Source organism: Pipistrellus hanaki (genome assembly GCF_964339955.1).
Source record: "Pipistrellus hanaki genome assembly, chromosome: 8".
NCBI classification, from domain to species: Eukaryota; Metazoa; Chordata; class Mammalia; order Chiroptera; family Vespertilionidae; genus Pipistrellus; species Pipistrellus hanaki.
Genome location: NC_140510.1, coordinates 43,210,674 through 43,233,399, shown reverse-complemented (window position 1 = coordinate 43,233,399; position 22,726 = coordinate 43,210,674). Strand labels below are relative to the sequence as shown.

General features: G+C 42.9%; 1 protein-coding gene across 2 annotated transcripts in view; it reads right to left on the bottom strand.

Moving 5' to 3' along the window:
* The window catches only part of CERS6 (ceramide synthase 6), a 256,999-nt gene extending 244,567 nt beyond the window's left edge, over positions 1 to 12,432 (bottom strand). Inside the window, exon 1 of one of the 2 annotated variants that reach the window (XM_084892350.1) lies at positions 11,524 to 12,432. In XM_084892350.1, coding sequence (XP_084748476.1) covers positions 11,524 to 11,693 — 170 coding nt within the window. In that variant the 5' untranslated portion in view covers positions 11,694 to 12,432. The remainder of the gene's footprint in view (positions 1 to 11,523) is intronic. The other variant, XM_084892351.1, reaches the window with a different exon arrangement.
* Positions 12,433 to 22,726: the final 10,294 nt, after the last annotated feature.

Here is a 22,726-nt window from a genome sequence, read left to right as displayed (position 1 = left end):
ATTCATGCATTCATTGGTTGATTCTTGTATGTGCCCTGAGCAGGGAGCAGACCTGCAGCCGTGGTGTGTCGGAACAATGCTCTAACCAGCTGGGCCTGGCCAGGGCAACAATTCTATGTTTAGAATTGGCTTCAAGTGGTACTAATAAAAAGTAAGACAGCTTTTAGTCAATTTTATTGTGTTTTTTTAATCTACAGATAATATCCTCCCTTATTGCATGTACCTGGGCAGAGCTCTCCACCACCTTGGCCCACTATGGCTCACCACTGGGGTCTGACACATGCCGGACTCATATGTTTTTGAATGAATGAGTTTTCAACTTCCTAAGAAGAAAGTCTGTAACTGTTAGACTATTACTAAATTAAGCAGAAGCAGTTTTTGGTAATTTGTCATTCAACATCATGTGGTTTCATCTTTGCCTTACTTCCTCCTTCACAAGACAACCCACCACAAATGTCACATTTGATCATCTTCAGATGTCCTCTACCAATGCCTAAAAAATTTAACAGGCTCATTAAATTATTTACATGGCAAACTACTTACAAATTAGACTGAAGCTGGGCAGAGCTGGGAAAGTGTTCCTAGTGGAAAGCCGGGTCAGATCCCTTCTAAACTAGTTTGGTTAGGTCAGCCATATTCACACAAATGGGAGTTCAAATTTGGGGGCTGTAGATTAAGGACCAGTTCTTCACTAAACTAGGGTTATTTAATGCTGACTACAATTGGAAGAATCATAATTATATATATATATATATATATATATATATAGAGAGAGAGAGAGAGAGAGAGAGAGAGAGAGAGAGAGAGAAAGAGAAGGAAAGGGAAGGGAAGGGAAGGGAAGGGAAGGGAAGGGAAGGGAAGGGAAGGGAAGGGAAGGGAAGGGAAGGGCAGAGCAATAGGGAAAGTAAAACTCAATGGTTATACTTACAACCCCAAGTGGTGAAAGCAGGAGTGAGGTCCATCATATACGTTCATGACAGAAAGGAAAAGCCAGCGAAAGGTCTCAGAAATCTAATGGCAAAGTCCTACTCCTGGAAATCAGGGTTCCAATAAACACTCAGAAAGCATTCGTGTTTGTGTATGTGTGCCTTCAATAAACCCAAAGAGCAAGTAATGGCTGCTTCCCTACCCTAAGCACTGCCCTAAACACAAAGCAAGGGGCATTTCATTTCATCCTCGCAACAGTTCTGTAAGTGTCGGGTGGGACCTGAGCAGGGAGCAGTATGGCAATTTGCTCCTAGATCTGCAGCTAGTTGAGTGACATGGCCAAATTCAGGTCTTGGGTCAATATAAATGGCAAATCTGACGTCTGCCATTCCTTGCGGTTGAACGCTCACCCAGTCAGTTTTCCCTTGAGACTACATGCAGTAAAACAGGACCATCCGGGCCAGATGGGGCAGTGGGACAGGGATATCTGCATGCGGCATCCCTCCACTGAAAGGGGGCTTCCTGAGAAAGCGCGCCCAGGAGAAAGCCATCTTTCTGAGCTGTCTGCTCACCCTGAGAAAGCTTCGGGCTCTAAGTGGCACACAGCCCAACACTTGCCTAAAATCCCACCTTTGGGAATAGTTTTCTGCCACAAAATACAAGCGAGTCTCTGGCCTACGGTCCTCATCCCGACTAACAGCTGAGAAGAAAGGGCTAAGCAGCATTTTCCTCCCTAAGCAGGCACAGTGCTGAAGAGATTGGGGCGTCGATGCCTGTCTAAAACTCTACATATTTTCTCTTCAACAGAACAAGCAAGTCCTCTAGTTCCAGGATCAAATATATAAACAGGTTCTACTGCCTCCACAAGCTGCACCCTCTCCCCACCCCTCTCCCCCCACACACACCCAACACATTCAGTCACCGCACAGAACATTGGTTCTCAAGCAGGTGCTAAATTGTGTCCTATGGTGCCAATTATTTTTTACACAATGTGTGTTTTCAGGAACCAGTTTTACAGAGTCCCCTTCGAATATATATATATATATATATATATATATATATATATATTTTTTTTTTTTTTTTTCTTTCAGATAGTCCTCCAATATCACAAAGTAGGCATATTCCCCATTTTATAGCAAGGAGACCAAACTTCAGCGAGTATGCTATCTGCTACTGCATAGTTGATAAAGGACAGTGCTTTGGATTTAAACCCAAGTCCCATAGTCTTTCTGACATTCCATCCACTTTCCTTTTAACTCTAGTTAGGAATATACATTTCTAATTAATTACAATAAATGTAGAAAACAGTAACACAATTTAAATGCAGTCACTCTGCAACCTACCCCCACACTCAAAGATACGCTCACCCCCGGACGCACAAAACCCTGATATTCCCTTAATCTCCTTAATGCCTAAGTGACTGATTGCTTGGTTCTCAGTTTTCCTCCACTTAAGCTATTGTGTCCAAAACTGCCACCCTGCTTAACCCACCAAGTCCCTTTATTCTGCTTTGAAATGGTGATCTATTACGACAAGATCTACAGAGCCACTTAGACTAGCTGGCAGCCTTTCCCCCAGTATCTGCCAGACTGTGTCCCTTGGACAAAATTTTAGATGGTTTTTCTCTATCCCCTCCCCAACGCTTAACTCTGTGCTGCTTCTCTGCTCCCAGCATGCCCCTGTGTTTTTAAAGGATCTGCATCAATGATAATAAGAAGGAAGGAAGGGAGAGGAGGAGAAAAGAGGGGAAGGGGCAAAGGGAGAAAGAGACAGGGTGGGGGGACAGAGAGAGAGAGAAAGGAAAGAGACAGACACAATCACAGCTTCAGGACAGCAACAGCAGCTTTGTAACCTGAAAACCTCAGAGATAAGATGTGGCATTTATGTAGACACTGGCAAGTCACAAATTCCTCGGGCACTGTGTGAAAAGCATTATCCAGTAAAGCAACACGGCCTCCCTGCAATGAAACACCATCTGTGTATCGCCACCCCAACTCCTAACCCACAAACCAATTCTGAGGCAATAAAAGCAAAAGTAAGAATAGGAAGCAGGAGGGGTACAAGAGAAGTCCATCCGGAAGGCTAGTAGTGAGGAAAAGAAAGTTCCTCTTTAAAAAAAGAAAAAAAAGAAAGAAAAGAAACTAGCCCAAATATTACCGCAGATGAATTTGGGAAAGCAGAGTTTTGTACAATGAGCAAACATAAGTATAAAATTTGAAAACTGTTTTTCAATAATAGGTACCTGCCAATGCTTGCAATCAATTGCCTTAAACAGTTAAGCAGCATTTAAGTAAAACCACATTCAAATTTTCAAGTGTTTAAATCACTTGTGTATAAAGTGGGTGTAAGATTAAACTGAAAGTCAGGAGGAGGGTGGGATCTGACCTCCCAGAGCAAGCTTCCGGCAGGCCTCACTAAAACTGGATCCCATAGCCTGGTTTGCTTAAAGTGGATTGGGAACTCACTCGGGTGCCTTTACTTCAATCCTAGGGAGCCTGTGAAACTCTACAGTGTTTTTTTCCAGAGACCCATTGTTCTTTGTTACACCTGTTAACTGACTATTATTAAATTGCCATATTGGACTTTTTAAAATATATTTTACAGAGAGGAAGAGAGAGGGATAGATAGTTAGAAACATCGATGAGAGAGAAACATCGACCAGCTGCCTCCTGCACACCCCTCACTGGGGATGTGCCCGCAACCAAGGTACATGCCCTTGACCGGAATCAAACCCAGGACCCTTCAGTCCACAGGCTGACGCTCTATCCACCGAGCCAAAGGGAGAGAGATCAACCAAAGGACTTGTGTGCACGCATATGAGCCTAAACAGTGGTCACAGACAACAGGTGGGTGGGGGCATGCGTGGGGAAGGGTTTGGGATGGGAATGGGGGGTTGAGGACAAATATGTGATACCTTAATCAATAAAGTAATTTTTTTAAATGCCATATTAACAAATGACAGAAGGACAGTGTTGAGTCGAAGTGCCTGCCAAAAAGGCCCAGGGAGCTGAAGTGTTCTCGGGACTTCAATCTTCCTTCCATCACCCCTCACCCTCCACCCACCTCTGTCTGATGATTTCTGAAAGAAAAGGGGCTCTCCTAGATCCCAAGGGTATTATGCATTTAAAAAAAAAAAAAAAGTGCTTGGTGGAATCAAGAGGCTGGAATGTGTGTTCTTAGCGAGAAAACCATCAAGCCCAGAAAATGAAACGTTATTTATAGTAAGTAACCTTGTCTTTACTTGGCAAATCTTTGTTGTTTTTTTTATTATTATCATTTTTAGTTGTGGTAAAATATACATAACATACAATTTACCATCTTAACCATTTTTAACTCTACAGCTCAGGGGCGCTAAGTGCACTCACACTCGGCAGCCATCACCGCCCTCTATCTTCACAACTCCTGCACCTCACAAAGCTACGCCCATGAAACAACTCCCCATTTCTTTCTCTCTCCAGTCCCTGGCAACCACCATTCTACTTTCTGTCTCTATGAATTGACTATTCTAGGCACCTCATATACATACCATCAAGCCGTGTTTGTCTTTTTGTGGCTGACTTATTTCACTTAACATAATAATATCTTCAAGGTTCATGCATGTTACAATATATTAGAGGGTGTGTTGTTGTTTTTTTCCTTTTTAAGGCTGAATACTATCCTGCTGTATGTGTATAGCACATTTTGTTTATCCATTCATCTGTGGGACACTTGGGTTGTTTCCACCTTTTGGCTATCGTGAAATACTGCTATGAATATACGTGTGCAAATACAGTTGACACTTAATCAAGGGGAGTTAAGGGCACTAACACTCCCTAAGTCAAAAACCTTCAGATAACATTTAACTTTCCAAAAATTTACCTATTCCACAGCTCTCTAATTATCCAAGACCCATGGATGCTCAAGTCCCTCATATAAAATGGCAGAGGTCAGTGCATAATTTCACCCGTTTGCAAACTCGAATTCCCAACTGTGGACTGAAAACAGTACAGGTATCTGCATACAGTATAACTGGACTCACATAGTTCAAATCCATGTTGTTCAAGGCTCAGTTGTATCTATTTGAGATCATGCTTCCAATTATTTGGGGCATATTCTGGAAGTATAATTATTGAATCACAGTAATTCTTTTTTAAATTTTTGAGGATCCTCCAAACTGTTTTCCAACAATTTGCAATCCTGCCGTCAGTGCACAAGGGTTCTCTTTTCTCCACATCCTCACCAACACTTGTGGTTTGTTGATGATAGCCATTCTTACTGGTGTGAGGTGATAGCTCATTGTGGTTTTTATTTGCATTTCTGTGGCATTGAGCATCTTTTCATATGTCTATTGGCCATCTGTATGTCATTTTCAGGCCCTCTAGTCATTTTTTAATACGATTGTTTAGGTTCATCATGAGTAACATAAAAACACATAATAGCAGTAACATTTTTTCAACATTCAAAGAAAAAAATGTCCTCAAATGGCAATAATCTCCAAGTGCAAATGGACATAATCTTTCTGGACATCAATTTGGGAACTTACATCAAGAACACTAAAATAATTATCCTTTTGGGCTTGAAAATGCCATTCTAGGGGACATTGCTTAGCAAATGATCAGGAATTGAAAGATTTATATACACAAACTAGAAACAACCTAAATGCTCAACAACAATACAGGTACTGGTTAAATGAACTATGGTATATCCATAGTGCAGAACAATGTACAGTCATTGAAAATATTTGCTAATAAATTATTATATAGCAAATGTTCAGGTTATGTCATTAAATGGCAAAAAGCTACATATAAAATTATATATATGTATATATACAGTATGAGATCATCTATATATACAGTATGATCTCATGATATTGGCTTTAAAATATGAGATCACCAAAATTATTAGGAGCTCCAGAAGCCTAGTTCCAAATGCCTACCTAGCTATTTTAAGCTGTGTAACATTAGTTTCATTTCCAAAACTCTCAATCCTCAGTGTCATCTGTAAATATTGGGAAATTTAACATCTACCTCACAGAGCTTGATAAACAAAGTAAACCACAGAAAGTAATAAACTCATGTTAGGGGAGAAACAATATGATTTTTATAATTACGACTTTGTAAGAGATGACCCATGGCTTTAGAAAATCTGGTGATGAGAGAATTAATGTTAGTGCATTGTTAGTGCATACAGAATAACATGGGCAACAGGGACCTGGGTCATAGTGCTCACCAACAAATATTATCAAGCAGAAAAACCGGTGAAGAAACCCTGAGGCAGGTGCACTGGTCCCTTCCAAAGCTATGGACTGTGGTGATGATGAAAGCTCACCTGGACCTCTGTTTTCTTTCTACTGCTACCTGCCCTTCCCCCTCACAACAAAGAAACCACTTCTGAAATAGCTTATAAACTGGAATCTAGGAGGAAAAAAGTCTAACCCTGTCCAGTGGGAAGTGAGATGCTTCCAACCGAAAAGTCACAAATGAACTCAGAGTGTTCGTCTCATCACTCCTTGGTGACATTAAATCATTTGTGGTCACTTAAAGTTATCTCACCTGCCCTCCCCACCATTCTAAGGCGCTTCCCATTAAGAGTAACATTATACCTTTTATCCATAAATCAACCTATTATAAACATCTTAACTTTTGCACCCTGAAAAGGCAAACCTTTTCTTTTGCATGATGAGAAAGCTGTGCTAAAGTTCTGGGGGGGAAATACTATCCTTTTTTATTTTAGCATGTTTTCCAACAAACATCCATTGTAATTCAGTTTTCCATGTCAGAAATTGTAGTAGGAGGTAACCTATATGTCTGACCCCAACTCTCCTCTTTTCCCAGCCTGGCTAAGCAGGTGTCCATGCTTTAATCTGAATCATGCCATCATTTAACATCTAAAAAGGTATATTTATAGAGTTAAATATCCAGAACTCACTACATGAGAAAAACCGAATTTATATACCAGTACAAGCTATTCTCAAATACTGTGTTAGTCCATTCAAACTGCTATAACAAATACTGTGTTAGTCCATCCAAACTGCTATACCACAGGCTTGATGGCTTATAAATAACAGCAATTTATTTCCCACAGTTCTGGAGACTGGGAAATCCAAGATTAAGGCACCAACAGATTTCACATCTGGTCCACAAACAAATATCTTTTTGGTGATATTTATGTGGTGAAAGGGCAGGGAGCTTTCAGTCCTTATATTTAAAAAAAAAAAAAAAATATATATATATATATATATATATATATATATATATATTTTTTTTTTTTTTTTTTTTTTTAAATATAAGGGCACTAATCCCATTCAGTAAGGTTCCACCCTCATTACCTAATCATCTCAAAGTCCTCATCTCCTAAGGCCCTCATCTTGGTGGTTAGGATTGCAACTGATGGATTTTGAGGAAAAGTAAACTTTCAGTCCACTGCATACTCTTTTAAAACATATCTGTTGATTATCAGTCTCTTCATTACAAGGTATTTATAGAAACTTTAATAATGAACCTCACCTGACACCCCCCAACACACACACTTTTCCTGGCAATCACTCACTCATATCTGTCCTCTCCCTCTTAACCATCAGGAATACATTCTCACTCATTCTCTCCTCTCCTCTAGTACTTCAGTCAAGGCTGCTGGTGGAGGCAAATATATTAAGTATACCCATAAGAAGAGCCCACAGGCCAGGCAGTCCCTCTGACACAGCTAAGACACTGTTGTTTACTGTTTGACTGAATGAGCCTAAGCAACACTGGTAGGCGTCCTGAAGAATGACAGTTCTCACAGAGCTTGCCACTCTGAGAGCCAAGTTGACAGGAATGGGTTTCTCATTGCTTATCCAGCCATCACAAGGAGTGCTGGGTGTATGCTGGGTCCGTCTATAAAAAATCCGAGGAAAGAGTAATTGCTTTTTCTGTAGAATCTTCTTTGTTAGTGATTTTGAAATACTGTAGCTTTTGAGAATACAAATGACAGCCCAAAGGATTCTTTTAACTCAATCATAACTGAAAAACACAAGAAGCAAAACCATTGGCTAGAATAACTGTATGAAAAAAAAAAAAAACAACTCTGTATTCTTCGATGACTTATATCTACCTGTAGAGAAAAAAAAGACATTTAGCCTGCTTCAAAGTTTGATAAGAAAACAATTAGTAACCACAGAAATTGGATAACCCAGAGGCTGAAAGCTACCTTGCCTAACCAAGGCCAGCTGCTTCATGTCACAGATGAGAAAATAAGACAGAGAGAAATTAGGCACCTGCACTAGTTTGAGGTAAGTTTGACTAGAACTTGAATGTTCTGATTCTCATTCAATACTTTCTGTATCTCTCTCCTAAACCCGCAAGGAAAAAAATGCATAATCTTTCATAACAATAGCTCAAATAATTTTTTATTTCCCCACAGAAGTTCAGCAGAAGTGTAATCCCACATTTGTGAATACCATAGCAACACACATACCAAAAAAAATTTTTTTGGAAGAGCATTTATTATAATTCCAGAGAATGGATTACTAAGCCTAAACAAGCATTAAATCAAGAAAACCCATCAAATAGATGATAATGCCACATTATTAAATAAGATTTTGGTCCTTGTCATCAAGCTAACAACATAATACAACAGTATACACTGCCATTTGAAAGCATTCAGTTTTCTTTTTCACATCAGATATTTTACTGTCAATCAAGACATATCTATAGTGGGCCTTCCTATCCTTACCCGCAGCTAAGTATAGTATAAAGGCTATACTTAAAACCACCAAGCTTTGGGCTATTCACAGACTCGGCCGAAAGTCACTGAATTGAAGCTCCATTTTTAACCAACCATGCTGGGCATCCATATTATTGCCCATATGGTACTATAATATGACATTGTTCTGGCCACCAATGCCTCCACTGCCATCATCCCAACAGTGAGAGTGGATAGGAAAAGACAGAACTGTTCGACTGGGCAAAAGTCCGATTCAGTCAATTCTTCATAGAGAGAAATACACAAAACTGAGGAGGAGATATTCAAATTCACCATTTTAGTCACAACAAGGACATTACAGACCCCATTTAATGGAAATAAGGATCTTGGATAGTCAGGTATTTCATAGATATGTTCTCAGCTTTGAAATCAATGACAATAGAAGGAAAACAAATAGAATACCCGGGGGAATTATTCCTATTATAAAAGCATTTCATTTCGCAAATGGACACACAACAGGCTCCTCAAAATCATGTTATACATTACGGAATATGGCAAAAGGAAAAAATATATGCACAACATATTAGAAGGGTTCTAAAAGTGAGTCATACCAGTGATAATATCGTCTGGGTCAGTTATGTTGATTCTGACCCTTGATGGATACTGAGATGAAGGGCACAGGTTAGATGCCAGAATGTGTCACTTAGGTTTGAGAAGAGGAGAAACATGCAGAACTTGTAATTCCGGATACAACTATACCCTTGGATTTTTAGAGAACTGAGGTAGGCAGAATTGTCACAGCTTTAAGAAGAAACAAAATAGACACCCAGTCAGTAGCATCCTGTGATATGTGGGCCATACTGAATGATTACTCTGAACATTAATCATAAACTTTCACTTTCCATACAGGTCATGAAATCCCCTTGTACTTGAATCAATGGCCTGAGTGACCATCGATCTATGACCAACTCTCTCCATATCAATACGAGGACATTTGCTGGGACTGACAGTTGAAAAAAGCTGATCCCTTTGTGTAAACTCTTAAGTCACAGGATTGTGCGAAGGGAGAGAAAAATGTTCAGAAAGAGGAAAAATGAACTTCCAGTTTTCCATTATTACATTATATTTATTGTTTTCAGGCAGAGAAAGTCTAAGGAGAAAGCTGTTTCCATTCTCTAATTTTCTTTTTCTCCGACCTAATGAACAGCCTGGAATCAGCTTTCTGCATACAGGTCATTGGCTGACATGCTTTTGTTGTCCAAAACATACGACTACACATCTCTTTCAAATGCATTAGCTAGCTAAAAGTGATCCCAGCCAGAATTTATCAATCAGAATCAATTAGATATAATTTGGCAACTGTGTGGAGCCCCTACTATGTGTCAATACAGAGCAATCTGCTGTTCCTGAGAGGCTTTTTTTTTAGAGAGAGATAGCAAGGTTAAATATGAATTCCTATTTTCTGTAAGCAAACATTTGCTCTAGAAGCAACTTTAAACCTGCAAACACGCCCACTTTTTCACAGCAAGTCTTAGTGCCAGACAGGATCAATGAGGTATCTGTGCTGGATTCCAATCATTTAAAAAATAGGTCTTTAAATCTGTTCCCTTGTGCACTCCATCCCTGCATGTGGACAGCTCACTTAGTTCGTAAGCGACAATATTGCCCATTGAAAAAATGCCCCTTTCGTAAACAAGATATACTTGTTGTTCCCATGAAGCTTTGTTGCCATTTCCAGCAACAAATTTAACATCCTCAATAGCGATTTTAGACAAACAGAAGCAGCAAACAAAAGAACAGAGCAAAAGCTGAAGAAACAGCACCAAGGTGAGTTGGGCGCCGGGGAAGAGAGACGGAGTGGAAGTTAGATCTGGTCTTGAGTCTGTGAGCTAAGAAATCCAGCCTTTCCTGATGAAGGGGTCTGAAAGGAGAAGCGTACGGGGTGGTTTTCAGCGGAGTGAAAGAAGTGTGCTGTTATCCCGGTTCTGTTTCAGTAAGACCAAGAGAGCCAGGGCAGGCAAAATCCAGTTTAGTGACTAAGACGGATTCAATGAAAGTAGCACAAGTTTGTTCATGACACAGTGCTACTTACCCAGCCGAACCCGAGATTTATATAAGCAATAATATGTCAATGCTTTTGTTAAGTGCGTTCTGTTACCAAACCAAAAGTATGGCTACTCCTAGGAAACATGTACCCATTTAATGTCACCATGGTGCAGGTTGGGCGCTCATCCTGTCCCGTCTTCTTGTTACAGACACAGCTCATGGCCTGGAGTGCTGGAAACCCACAAACTATTGTCACCTACGTCCCAGGACTGTGGGCCTGACACTCAGCATCCCCGGCGGACACATCCAATAGCGGCCAGAAGCCAAGGAGCCGCCGCTGACAAATCCGTGCGCCCACTGGGGCGAACCCATTGGAAGTGTGAGCGGTTCCTCGCCCTCCCTGCTGCCTGCGCGTCCTGACCGGTCCGCTGGCAGGTGGGCGGCGGCGAGCCCGGGCGGGCCAGCCCTGCCGGCGGCGCGGCGCGGAGCGCGGAGGGGCAGCCCCGCGGAGTGCCGGCCGCCCCTCACCTTCGCGGGCCTGTCCCCGCGGCCGGAGATCGGGCCGAGGAGGAGTGCGGGGGGCGGCCCCGGGGCTCGCGGCCCCTCTCCGGCGCCCGGAGGAATCCGGAGGCAAGCCAGGGAGGGACCTTCTCCGGATCCCCGAGCAGCAGCCCCTTCCTGAACACAAAGGTTGGGAGGCACGAGAGCTGGGGACGCGGGAGCAGGAGCCACGGAGCACGCAGGAGTGCGTGTGCGCGCGAGGGTGTGTGCGTGTGTGCGTGTGTGTGCGCTCGTGTGTGCGCGCGTGTGTGTGTGTGTGCGCGTGTGCGTGCGTGTGTGTGTGTGTGTGTGTTAGGGGGAGGGGAGGCGCGCTCCAGCCCTTCTTACCTCTCGAAGAGGAGCCGCACCATGAAGATGCAGAAGGCCAGGGGGAAGGCGAGGTAGAGGTCTTCCGCCTGCGGGAAGTTGGCTTCCTCCGTGTTCTTCAAGTCCGCCCAGGTGACATTGTGCGGAAGCCAGAACCTCTCGTTCCAGAACCAGGCTAAGATCCCTGCCATCTTGCTTTGTCCGCTCCGGTCCAGGCTCCCCCCGCGGCCCCCGGGGCTGGTGGCGGTGCGGGGCGCTCGGGGCTGCGCGCGCTGCAGGTCCGAGCCGGTGCCGCCGCCTCCTCCGCGGCCGCTGCTCTCGAAGGCTCGCGGCGAACGCCGGTCCTCTCCTCCCTCTGGCCGACCTGGCGAGCGGCGCCGCCTCGCCTGTCACATGGCAGCCCGGGCCGCCGCCCGGATTGGTCCGCCCTCGCGTCAAACAGCCCGGCACACGCGGCCGGCTCGCCCACGCCCGGGGGACAGGAGGGCGCGGACGCTGCGCCCCGGGCGCCCGGGCTCCGCTCGGGGAAAGTGCCGCCGGCCCCGCGCTCGCCCTCTCCCCGCTCTGCGCTCAGGACAGCGCCCTGGGGCCGGCCTCCCGCCCGCGCCCCGGTCCCAAGCCTTGCTCGCACATGCTCAGAACGCCGGCCCCGGCCCCACCGGAGTTTCAGGGGGTCTCGATCCGCCTCCCTCCCGTGCGCCTGCAGGAGGTGAAGAGGCAAGTAGGGGCCAGGCTACTTCGGAACCATCCCTGGACGGGGAGAAAATGGCCAAAGGAGAAGTAGGGGGCGCAAAGAGAGAAGGAGGAAGAAGTAACCAGGAAGGAGTTATGATCCACTGGGGCTCTTGGAGAGGCAGGGTGGAAATCAGGAACTGGTGGCAAGAATGGTTTGGCACCAGCCATCTCTACCCCATGCCCATCTTCTCTTTTTCTCCCCCCTCCTCCCCCCCTCCTCCATCTCTGACCTTCTGGCCTCCTGAAAGTACTGCTGCTGGTTACCACAACCAGTTCCCCCAGGGAACAAGGCCCTCTTATTGTAATTTATGAAGAGGTAGGAGAAATTAGGCACTTAATTGCTATTTGATGACTAAGGTGATGACAGTAACTGCAGATTCTGTAAACTGGCCCTCTAAAGGAACCTCTTAGAAAATGCCATCAGACCACATTTTGGCTTCACAGATCAGGAGAGAACTTTGCTATTTGGCAGGCTCCTTCTTAATGCCTTTCAAATCCGAAACCTTTAAGGCATTATGTCTGACCCAGGCTCCTTCTCTCCCACAATATATTTTCTCATCGATTCAGGATCTATGTGTGGATCCGTTCAGTGGCCCTTGCAGATATTTTTCTCACAGTCATTCATTTTTCTACCTGTAAGTTCCTCTGGGCCTTTCAAAGAGGCATATGAACATGCCCTCCATTCACACTTCTTTACTTTCTCTCCAGCAACCACCCTCCTTCCTTGCCTTCCCTTTAAAGCGATTCTCTAGAGCAGTGGTCGGCAAACTCATTAGTCAACAGAGCCAAATATCAACAGTACAACGATTGAAATTTCTTTTCAGAGCCAAATTTTTTAAACTTAAACTTCTTCTAATTCCACTTCTTCAAAATAGACTCATTTAGGCCGAGGTATTTGGTGGAAGAGCCACACTCAAGGGTCCAAAGAGGCACATGTGGTTTGTGAACCCCAATTTGCTGACTACGGTTCTAGAAAATTACTTACATTTATTGCTTTCCGTTTCTTTTCCCTCCTTTCTCATTTGAATTTCCTTTTGGGCATTTTCCCTCTGTACTACACGGAATTGCTCAAAGTCACCAATGATGTCCATGCTGAGAAACCCAAGGGTCAGTTCTCAACGCCTGTACCAGTAGCGTTTAGCCAAGTTGTCTTGGCTTCGGAAAACACTTTTCTGTTTTTCTCCTACCTCATGGCCACTTTTTATCAAGTCTCCTTGCTGGCTACTTCTCACCTTTCGAACCCCTTAAAGTTGGAGTGGCTTTAGGAGTCAGTCTTTTGTCCTCTTCACTTTCTATCTACATTCATTCACTTTGTGATCTAAGTCACTACCTTGGCTTTCAAGTTCATACTGATGGCTCCCAAATGTATATCTCTAGCCACAAACTGATCCTTGAACGTCACACTTCAAAATCCACTATCAATTTTCCAATCCCACGTTGATGTCTAAGAGCCATTTCCTGTCTAAACTACTAATCTTCCCCCTAAAATGTTTCCCTTCTGTTGTCTTGACTCAAGCCAAACACTTGGAATAATCTTGTTTTGCTTTACTTTCTCAAATCTCCTTTCCAATCCATCAGAAATCCTATCTGCTCCATCTTTAAACCAGAATCACACCACTTCTTCTACTACCATCTTGGTTAAAAATCAACAAACACTTCATTATTTTTAATTCATTTTTATTGTTGACACTATTACAGGTGTCCCCATCCTCCCCAACTTTGCTCACCTCCACCCGGCCCCAATGTAAGTCAGGTCACTTCTGTGTTTTAAAGCCCTACTAGCCTCACCATCCATCCCCAAGTGGAAGCCAACGTCATTTTAATGTTCTGAGATATTTGACTTCATAGTGATTCTCTGACCACATCTAGTCTCTTACTCTTCTTTGGTCAGATTGAGCTTCCTTTTCCTTCCTGCAAAACACCCAGCATGCCTTGGGGCCTTTGAACTTGCTTTCCTCTATCCCTGTAACGTTTTCCCCCTAACAGTCCCTGTCTGCTCTTTCTAGAATGTCACTCACTCAGTGAAACCTTCCCTAGCCACCCTAGTTAATCTACAACCTTCATTCCCCACCCCACTCTTCCCATCCAACTCTCCTACTTTGTTTTCCCTCAAAGCATGCACCACCACCTCAACAATATATTTTTTACTTATTTTTTATTGGTCTCTCCACACACAAACTAAAATGTAAGCTTCAAAAAGTTAAAGGTTTGTGTCTATCATTACTCTATCCTTAGCACTTAAAATAGTACCCAGGCCATGGTGGGTACTCAATATATTAACTCTTTTTTCATGATAAAATGCTTTTTATTTATTTTTTCCATTGTATGGATTATTTTGAATGTTTTTTTTTAATTCTTTATTGTTAAAGTATTACATATGTCTCCTTTTCCCCCATTTCTCTCCCCAGTTGTTCCCATCCCTTCACCCCCAGCACATGTGTCCGTTGGTTAGGCATTTTCCCTCTGTACTACACGGAATTGCTCAAAGTCACCACTGGTTAGGCTTATATGCATGCATACAAATTCTTTGCTTGTTCTCTTACTCCACCCCCAACCCTCCCCTGCCTCCCCTCTGAGGTTGGATGGTCTGTTCGAAGCAGTTTATATTGCACAAATGAGTGAGATCATTTGATATTTATCTTTCTCCAACTGGCTTATTTTGCTTAGCATAATGGTAAGTGTTCCTTCTTTTTTTTTTTACAGCAGTATAGTATTCCATGGTGTAGATGTATCTCGATAAACTATTGAGTCACTGAATCACCATTACTCCAACTCCTCACTCCAAATCTTCTCTAGGAGAGGAAAGAAATCTGAATAAGTAATTGTGTTAAATGCTTATATACTTGTGAAGAATAGTGTGGGCATAAAGAAGGATCAATTCTGAGGTAGAATGGAAGTGGCACCATCCCCACTTTAGACCATGCAGCCAGCTGCTCAGTGTTGCTGATGACCCTCCAGGAAACTGCTGTGGCATCAACTACATTCTCATAGGCCACAGAAAGGAGGTTTGTTGCCTTCTTTTGCCACGTTTGTGGCAGGAGGTCATGTCATGATAGAGCCTGGCCTTCTGGGCCAGCCAGACTCTTTGCATGGCTACCTCCCGCTCTCTCATGTCACTCTCATGTGTGACCTGACAAATCTTGCCTTCTACCCTAGGACCTCTCTGCTGTCCAGCAAGTCCTGCTGTATCTCCCAAGCATGTGCAACAGGAAGTGTTGGTGAGTTTATGCCCTAGGGCCTGATCTTTGGTCAAGGGCAATGGAATCCAATGGGTAAATGTTATTCCTTTCCCTCACCTGCCCATAGGGCCACACACAAGAGCTTCAAACAGCCTCTCTGAAAATATCATATGATAAAAATCAATCAGCTTATTTCAAAACTGTGGCCCCAGTAACTCACTCCCTTATATTCCCTCTCTCTCTTTCTCTCCCTCACTCTCCTTTTCCCTCAGCCCTGCTTCTCTGAAATTACACTTCCCTGGAATTGCTTTTTTTCTTCTTTTTTTTCTTTTTTCTGGAGAACTCAAGTTAAAATAGTATTTCTTACCTGTTCATCTACTCTGAGAAGGTGGTGGGATTTTAGGAACATTTTGAAAGATGGTTTTGTTAGAGAGTGGGATGATAATTTACTACCCTTCTGTGGGATTGCACAAGTCACTTAATTTCTAAGAACATTTTTATGACCTTTGATGTAAGTTGTGCACCAGTAGTTCCTGTCTCACCAATGTTACTCAACACCATGAGGTTCTCACTGAATTAGCAGATGTGGGAAAGGGTTGTAAACTCTTCACCTCCATACCCATGTATCTTGTAGCAAACTTCTACTCTTTGATCTGTCCAGCATATCTTCAGGCAACAGCCCTTACCTACCACCCTCCATCCAAATGACTACCCCATAAGTACAATAGAATAAAATATTCCATGTCTAACCACATTTTATTGGTTCCAGCGTGGACCCTTGGCCCAAGAGAGCAATTAAAGTTTGTCTTTAGGTATTGATTGGGGCATGGCTCAAGGCAATCTTTCTCTGTACACTTGGATTCTAGGATTTCAAACTCAGAAACTGTTAGACCCAAATTTCATCATATGGGTAGGAAAGGCTAATGTGCAACAGGGGAGAAGAATAAAGCAGACCTATAGAATCAAGTAAAGGTAAGAGATACATTTCCACATGGTACCTGGGGGCCAACTGCTTTTTCAGTCACGAAACAGTCTTGTATCCTCACACAAAAAAATTCCTTTTAAAGTTGGGTTTCTGTTATTTCAACCCAAAGGAGTTCCACTATAAACAAGACATTACTCTCTTATAGTCCACATATTGAAAACCTCAGTCCAGGATCCAGGGAGGGTTACTCACAAGAAAGACAGCACAGCACACTTCCCGAGGAGACCACTCTGTAACTGCGCAGAAAAGACCTCTGGTTGTTGATCTGGGAAACCAAAATACAACTTATACATCAGACATGTTTGTAACTCCGAAAGAAGCCAATAACTGGCCTATAAATAGAAGACATAAGGAGAGTAAAAAGGTGGGAAAAGGGTTTTTTGGCCGAAACCGGTTTAGCTTAGTGGATAGAGCGTCGGCCTGCGGACTGAAAGGTCCCAGGTTCAATTCCGGTCAAGGGCATGTACCTTGGTTGTGGGCACATCCCCAATAGGGGGTGTGCAAGAGGCAGCTGATCGGTGATTCTCTCTCATCGATGTTTCTAACTCTCTATCCCTCTCTCCTCCTTTCTGTAAAAAAAAAATCAATAATATATATATTTTTTAAAAAGGTTATTTTGGGGGTGTGGTGTGATACTGCTGATGCTGCATAAGAAGAAAGCACATTTTGGGTCCTGCATATAAAACATTATATAAGAACACACTCTCTTTTTTCCCCCGGAAAAAAAGCTGAGCATTACTTCTCATTCTTTTTTAAATATATTTTTGTTGATTTCAGAGAGGAAGGGAGAGGGAGAGATATAAACATCAATGATGAGAATTATTGATTGGCTGCCTCTTGCACACCCCCCACCAGGGATTAAGCCCACAACCCAAGTATATGCCCTTAACCGGTATCGAACCCAGGACACTTCAGTCCATAGGCCAACACTCTATCCACTGAGACAAACCAGCTAGGGCACTTCTCATTCTTAAGGTGCACACCCAGTTCTTAGTCCAAACATATTGTGCTTGTTTATAGGAAGAACACAAAATCTATTTGGGAAGTAGAATGTGCTCATGGGAAAAGCCAGATATCAATACACCAGCAACAGCCAAAAGGACACTGGAGAACATATGATGAGTGCCTGAATATTACAGATAACAAGGATTCCCTGCTCAAAGGAGGAAGAGACATAATGTGTTGAAGAGGAGCAGGCAGAAATGACACCAGACCTTGAAGAATGAGTAGATTTTGAAAAGGAATGCACAAAGGAAAAATTTAGGGGCAAAAAACATGGTAATTGAGAAGTCAGATTAGAAAGGGCTTTTACTATGAAGCAAAGGAATATTCCTACTTATTTTAGTGAGAATAGTATTTTATCTACTCTACTAATAGAGAAATATGCAAATTGACCATACCTCTGCAGCGCCTGTCAGCCAATCAGGGGTGAGTATTCAAATTAACCCAACAAAGATGGCAGGTTAATTTGCATGCACAGGTACAGAGCAAAGACTGAAGGCTCTGGCCCGAGCCAAGACTGAAGACTGAAGAGGCTTGGCTTCTCCACTGCGGCTGGAGCAGAGAAGCCAAGCCTTGTTGTCTCTGCTGCAGCCAGAGCAAAGGCTGGGTCCCAGGTACCAGAAGAAAACCGATGCCAGCAGCCAGGGGAAGGAAGGCCTATTGCATGAATCTTCATGCAAGGGGCCTTTAGTCTATGATAATAGCATTTAAGTGATTCTATAGCACAATGTTTGTTACACAATACATGCTCAATTATTCTAGGTTTTTAAAAATATACAAATAAATCTAGTTATTGTTTGAAACATAGGACAGTGCTGAGGTGAAGATTGAATTCAAACACTCAGTTCCTTGATTTTAAAGGAACCTGGTTTTCACTGGGAATAAAATGGAAATATTGCCAAACATTATTTCTGCAGTCATTTCTTACGAACCTTCTTACTGTGGTTGGCAAAACTATCTAAATATTCTCTTGTTTTTTTATGTCCAGGTGGTCTTGTGCTTTCATTGATACAGGATGTAGGGCGGAAGTAGGGCAAGAATTAGGCAAGATTTATTAGCACAGTATGGAAACCACTCATAGCACTGCAGAAAACTCAGCATCTCCTGGCTTCATAAGAAAAGGATATGAGGGTCTAACTTATGGCATTGGAGTTAAGCTAAGTCAAGTGTGTAACCTGGACAGAAATTGAATATACATTATTTGCTAGAAGTCCTCCACTAGGACTGCTCGCTCTCATGCTCACAGATTTCTTGCAACCCTGCCAGGTATTAGAAGTCTAAAGATCTTTCTCCTGCCTCCTCTACATTGACAGTTTCTCTCTCTGGAAAATATTTTCTAATACTTACAACCATCAATTACTCTTGTATTCCCAGCTAAACTGAATTACTGGCTGGAGTTTCTGTCTTCTCTCAAATAATCAAAATCTAGTTAAGTGTTAATTTCCCCCTTTCCAATTTCCTTTAACATACTAGTGTTATCTCAACAACCCACTAAAATTTTCAGCATGCCAAATGTGTTGCAAAACTAACAAAGAAAAGTGAGGAACAACCAGGTTAACTAACTGTGGGCTGTTCAGTTATGGATTACATTCACTTTAATTACACATCAAAAAATTCATAAGATATGTTCACTGGATATAGACAACCATAATGGACTTTTAAACATGTACATATAGATGAATAGCATTAGGGGGCAGGGCATCAGAATTGTTAGTCAAAAAGCCTGAGTTCTATTGATACTTTGCACTATTTAAATGTTTTTATAACCAAAAAGAAACAGAGAACTCAACTAATCCTCTGGCTAATTTTGTGTGAGGAGTGAGTAATCTAAAATATTTTTTGAAATTATTGACTTTGTATAGAAACAATATCAGGGCTGGAAGTGACCTCTTATACCAATGAGTACAATTCATTCTCTGTGCCCACTGAAACTATTATAAACATCTCTGATGACAGGGAGCTCACTACTTAACAAATTGGCCTGTATCATTTTGGCACACCTATGACTATTAATGATGACTATCTTGAGAGGCCTAGCAAATTCTCCTTAGGTTTTACATTTGTAAAATAGAGATAATATTTTTATGTTGACCAGATGAACTTAGAACTCAAGGACAATATTCATGCCCAGTCACATCACCTTGAACAAAACACAGCACTGTATATTTGACCAATCACATTTAAACATTTGACCAATAACATTTAAATGGAGGCAGTTAATATTGTGATGTGCTATAACAAGGGATATAAAATTTCACTGTTTTAGAGAAGGAAAATCCTGACTATTGAGATAATTTACCTTTTAGGCAAGCTGAGCCTTTCACAGCTGATAATGAGTAGGCCTTTTTTCCTGGGATTAGTAGAAGTAATTTTCACTCAGCAGAGAAAGTGAGGATGAGATGAGAATGGATGAAGATGTCAGAAGCTCAATGCACCCTGCTGTGTGATTTCTCATAATTTTGCTGCTAAGATGACATAAACATATTAATCACAAACTGCTTAAAATCAGTGATAGCCCTGACCAGCTGTCTTAGTTGGTTGGAGCATCATCCCATTGCACCAAAGGTTGCAAGTTCAAGTCAGGGCATATACCTAGTTTGTGGGTTCCATCCCTGGTCAGGGAACATACAAGAGGCAACAGGTCAATGTTTCTCTCTCCCTTTATCTATCATCTATTTATCTATCATCTATATCTATTTCTATCTCTATCTGTCTCTTTTTTTCCCTCCTTCCCTTCCTCCCTTCCTCTTTCTAAAATGAATAAGCATATTCAAGGATGAAGATTAAATAATTAAATAAAACCAATGATATATTGTGGAAACTAACAGAGACTAGGTCTTGATACAAACAACTTCCTATATAATAAAAGGCAAATATGCAAATCAACCGAATGGTAGTATGACCGGTTGCTATGATACACACTGACCACCAGGGGCAGATGCTCAATGCAGGAGCTGCCCCCTGGTGGTCAATGCACTTCCTCAGTGGGAGCACCACTCAGCCAGAAGCTGGCGAGAGCAGCCCCACCTCCACGGCAGCGCTAAGGATGTCTGACTGATGGCTTAGACCAACTCAGGAGCAGGCCTAAGCCGCCAGTCGGACATTCCCCAAGGGCTCTCAGACTGCAAGAGGGAGTAGGCTGGGCTACTTCCCCTCAACCCCCGAGTGCACAAATTTTGTGTTCCAGGCCTCTACTATACAAATAAGAAAGCTGAAATACAGATGCTAACGGGGATTTGAGAAAATAATGGAAATCTCAGGTGGTCAAGAAACTGGAATTTGAGTCAAGTGTAAAGCTGACCAAATAGGAATCAGCAGATCAATTAATTCAGTGAACTGCCTTCATGGGAAATGTTCAGGCAGAGGCCTGCCTGGTAAGAATGTTGGAAAAGGTATTCCTGTCTGCAACTGACTTAGAAGTTGATTTCTTCTAAGTTCCCTTTAGTACTTTGTAGTTAACGCAATTCACTATGGACAGAAGGGCAGGGATAGCTTCACTCCTAAATTTCTATGCTCTTAAAGGTAGAGGGGGAAAAGGAAGAAAGAGAAAAAATGAAGCAGGGAAAGCGGGAGGTTATTATTGCTAGAAAGAAGTATGTTCAATGGTTAGAAAGAGAAGTTTGAAATCCAAAGAAACAAGTCACTTCTTGCTTCACTCTATAACATATACTGAAATGATCAAAGTGACATATTGGAATATATTGCTAGCTGCCTGCAGGGTACCATCACAAAACAGAATCAAAGGGCATAGGCCACATGTTATGTTGGTAGCACCTGTTAGCTACCAGCTTCCTCCCTGGCACTTTGAACATTTTCTGTGCTGTTTTTAATAGTGGAAAAATGAAACACTAAAAATAACTCTATTATATACTACTAGTGGCCAGGTGCATGAAATTCGTTCACATTAAAAGGAGGACCCAGAGTCAAGACCCACCCACCCACATGTGCCTCAAAATCGCATGAGACCCAGACCTGGCCGCCACCCACCCCTCCAATTGGGCTAGATTAGACCCAGCCAGTCCCACCCTCCGTCAAGCCCCACTGGGCAGGAAGTGTAGCCTCAGGTCCCCTGGCCCAGAGCTAGGATGGGGGGTGTGGCCTGAGGTCCCCTGGCATGTCGCTGGGGCAGGGGGAATAGCCTGAGGTCCCCTAGCCCAGCACCAGGGCGAGAAGCACACCTTGGTGTCCCCTGTCAAGCCCCACCTGGCGGGGGGCATGGCCTCAAGTCCCCTGTCCTGGCGCCTGAAGCAGGGGGTAAGGCCTGAGGTCCCCGTCAAGCCCCGCTGGGTGGAGGTCGTGGCTGAGGTCCCCCAGCCTGATGCCAGTGGGGAGGAGGGGGCATAGCCTGAGGTCCCCTGTCAAGCCCCGTGGGGGCAGGGGAGGGCATAGCCTCAGATCCCTGCTGATTGCTCATTAGGCTCCTTAAGAGAACTTGGCCTCAGCTGTGGGTGCAGCCATCTTTGTGATGGTCAATTAGCATATTCCCTCTTTATTAGATAGAATTGGAGAACCAATACTACCTCAAATTATTATGGTTTTTCTTTCCCTCATTAATTGGCAGAGTTTGTGTTTATTGACATACTAGAGACTTAGCACACAATTAAATTGTGTGTGTGTAGGGTCCCTTAGGCCTAACCTGCCATCAGGGCCATGTTCACCATCCTCCATCCCACCTACACACACACACACACACACACACACACACACACACACACACCGAAGCCTCGCATGCTCCACTTGGCGGACACCACCGGCAGCTCTCGATGCTCCTCAGATGCTGCTGGCACCCCACTGATGCTCCAAAAGTCCTGCCCGCTCAGCTGCCACAGGACTCATCCATTCACTCCTGGTGAGTCTGGTAGTTGGTTGTGACATGTCACGGTGTTATGACCACAGGCCTTTTATGATATAGATATGGATTCAAGAAGGAGGGTAGAATTTCAAAGGTAACATTCCCTCATCATTTAGTTTTGCCTTCAGAAGTGCATCTAAGGCAAATGTTCATGTCCAAGTCTAAAATAATCATTACGTAGCCATCATTAACATAAATTAAATTCTACATGCTTATAGTTGAAAAGTACACATAATTCTAAAAGTCTTTCCCCTAAAATTAAAAAATATGCAAATCTACATAATAACCAAAGTGATCAGCCATGTTTCATTGTTAAATTAAATGCAATGCAGCATTGGTGCCTAGATAGGATAATCATATTGTAAATATTCCAAGGAATTAATTGATCTCATTTAATTGAATTTGAGGCCAATAAACAGTAATACCTTCTACCGCTGACTTGCATGTGATATTGTAAACAGTCAACTCCAT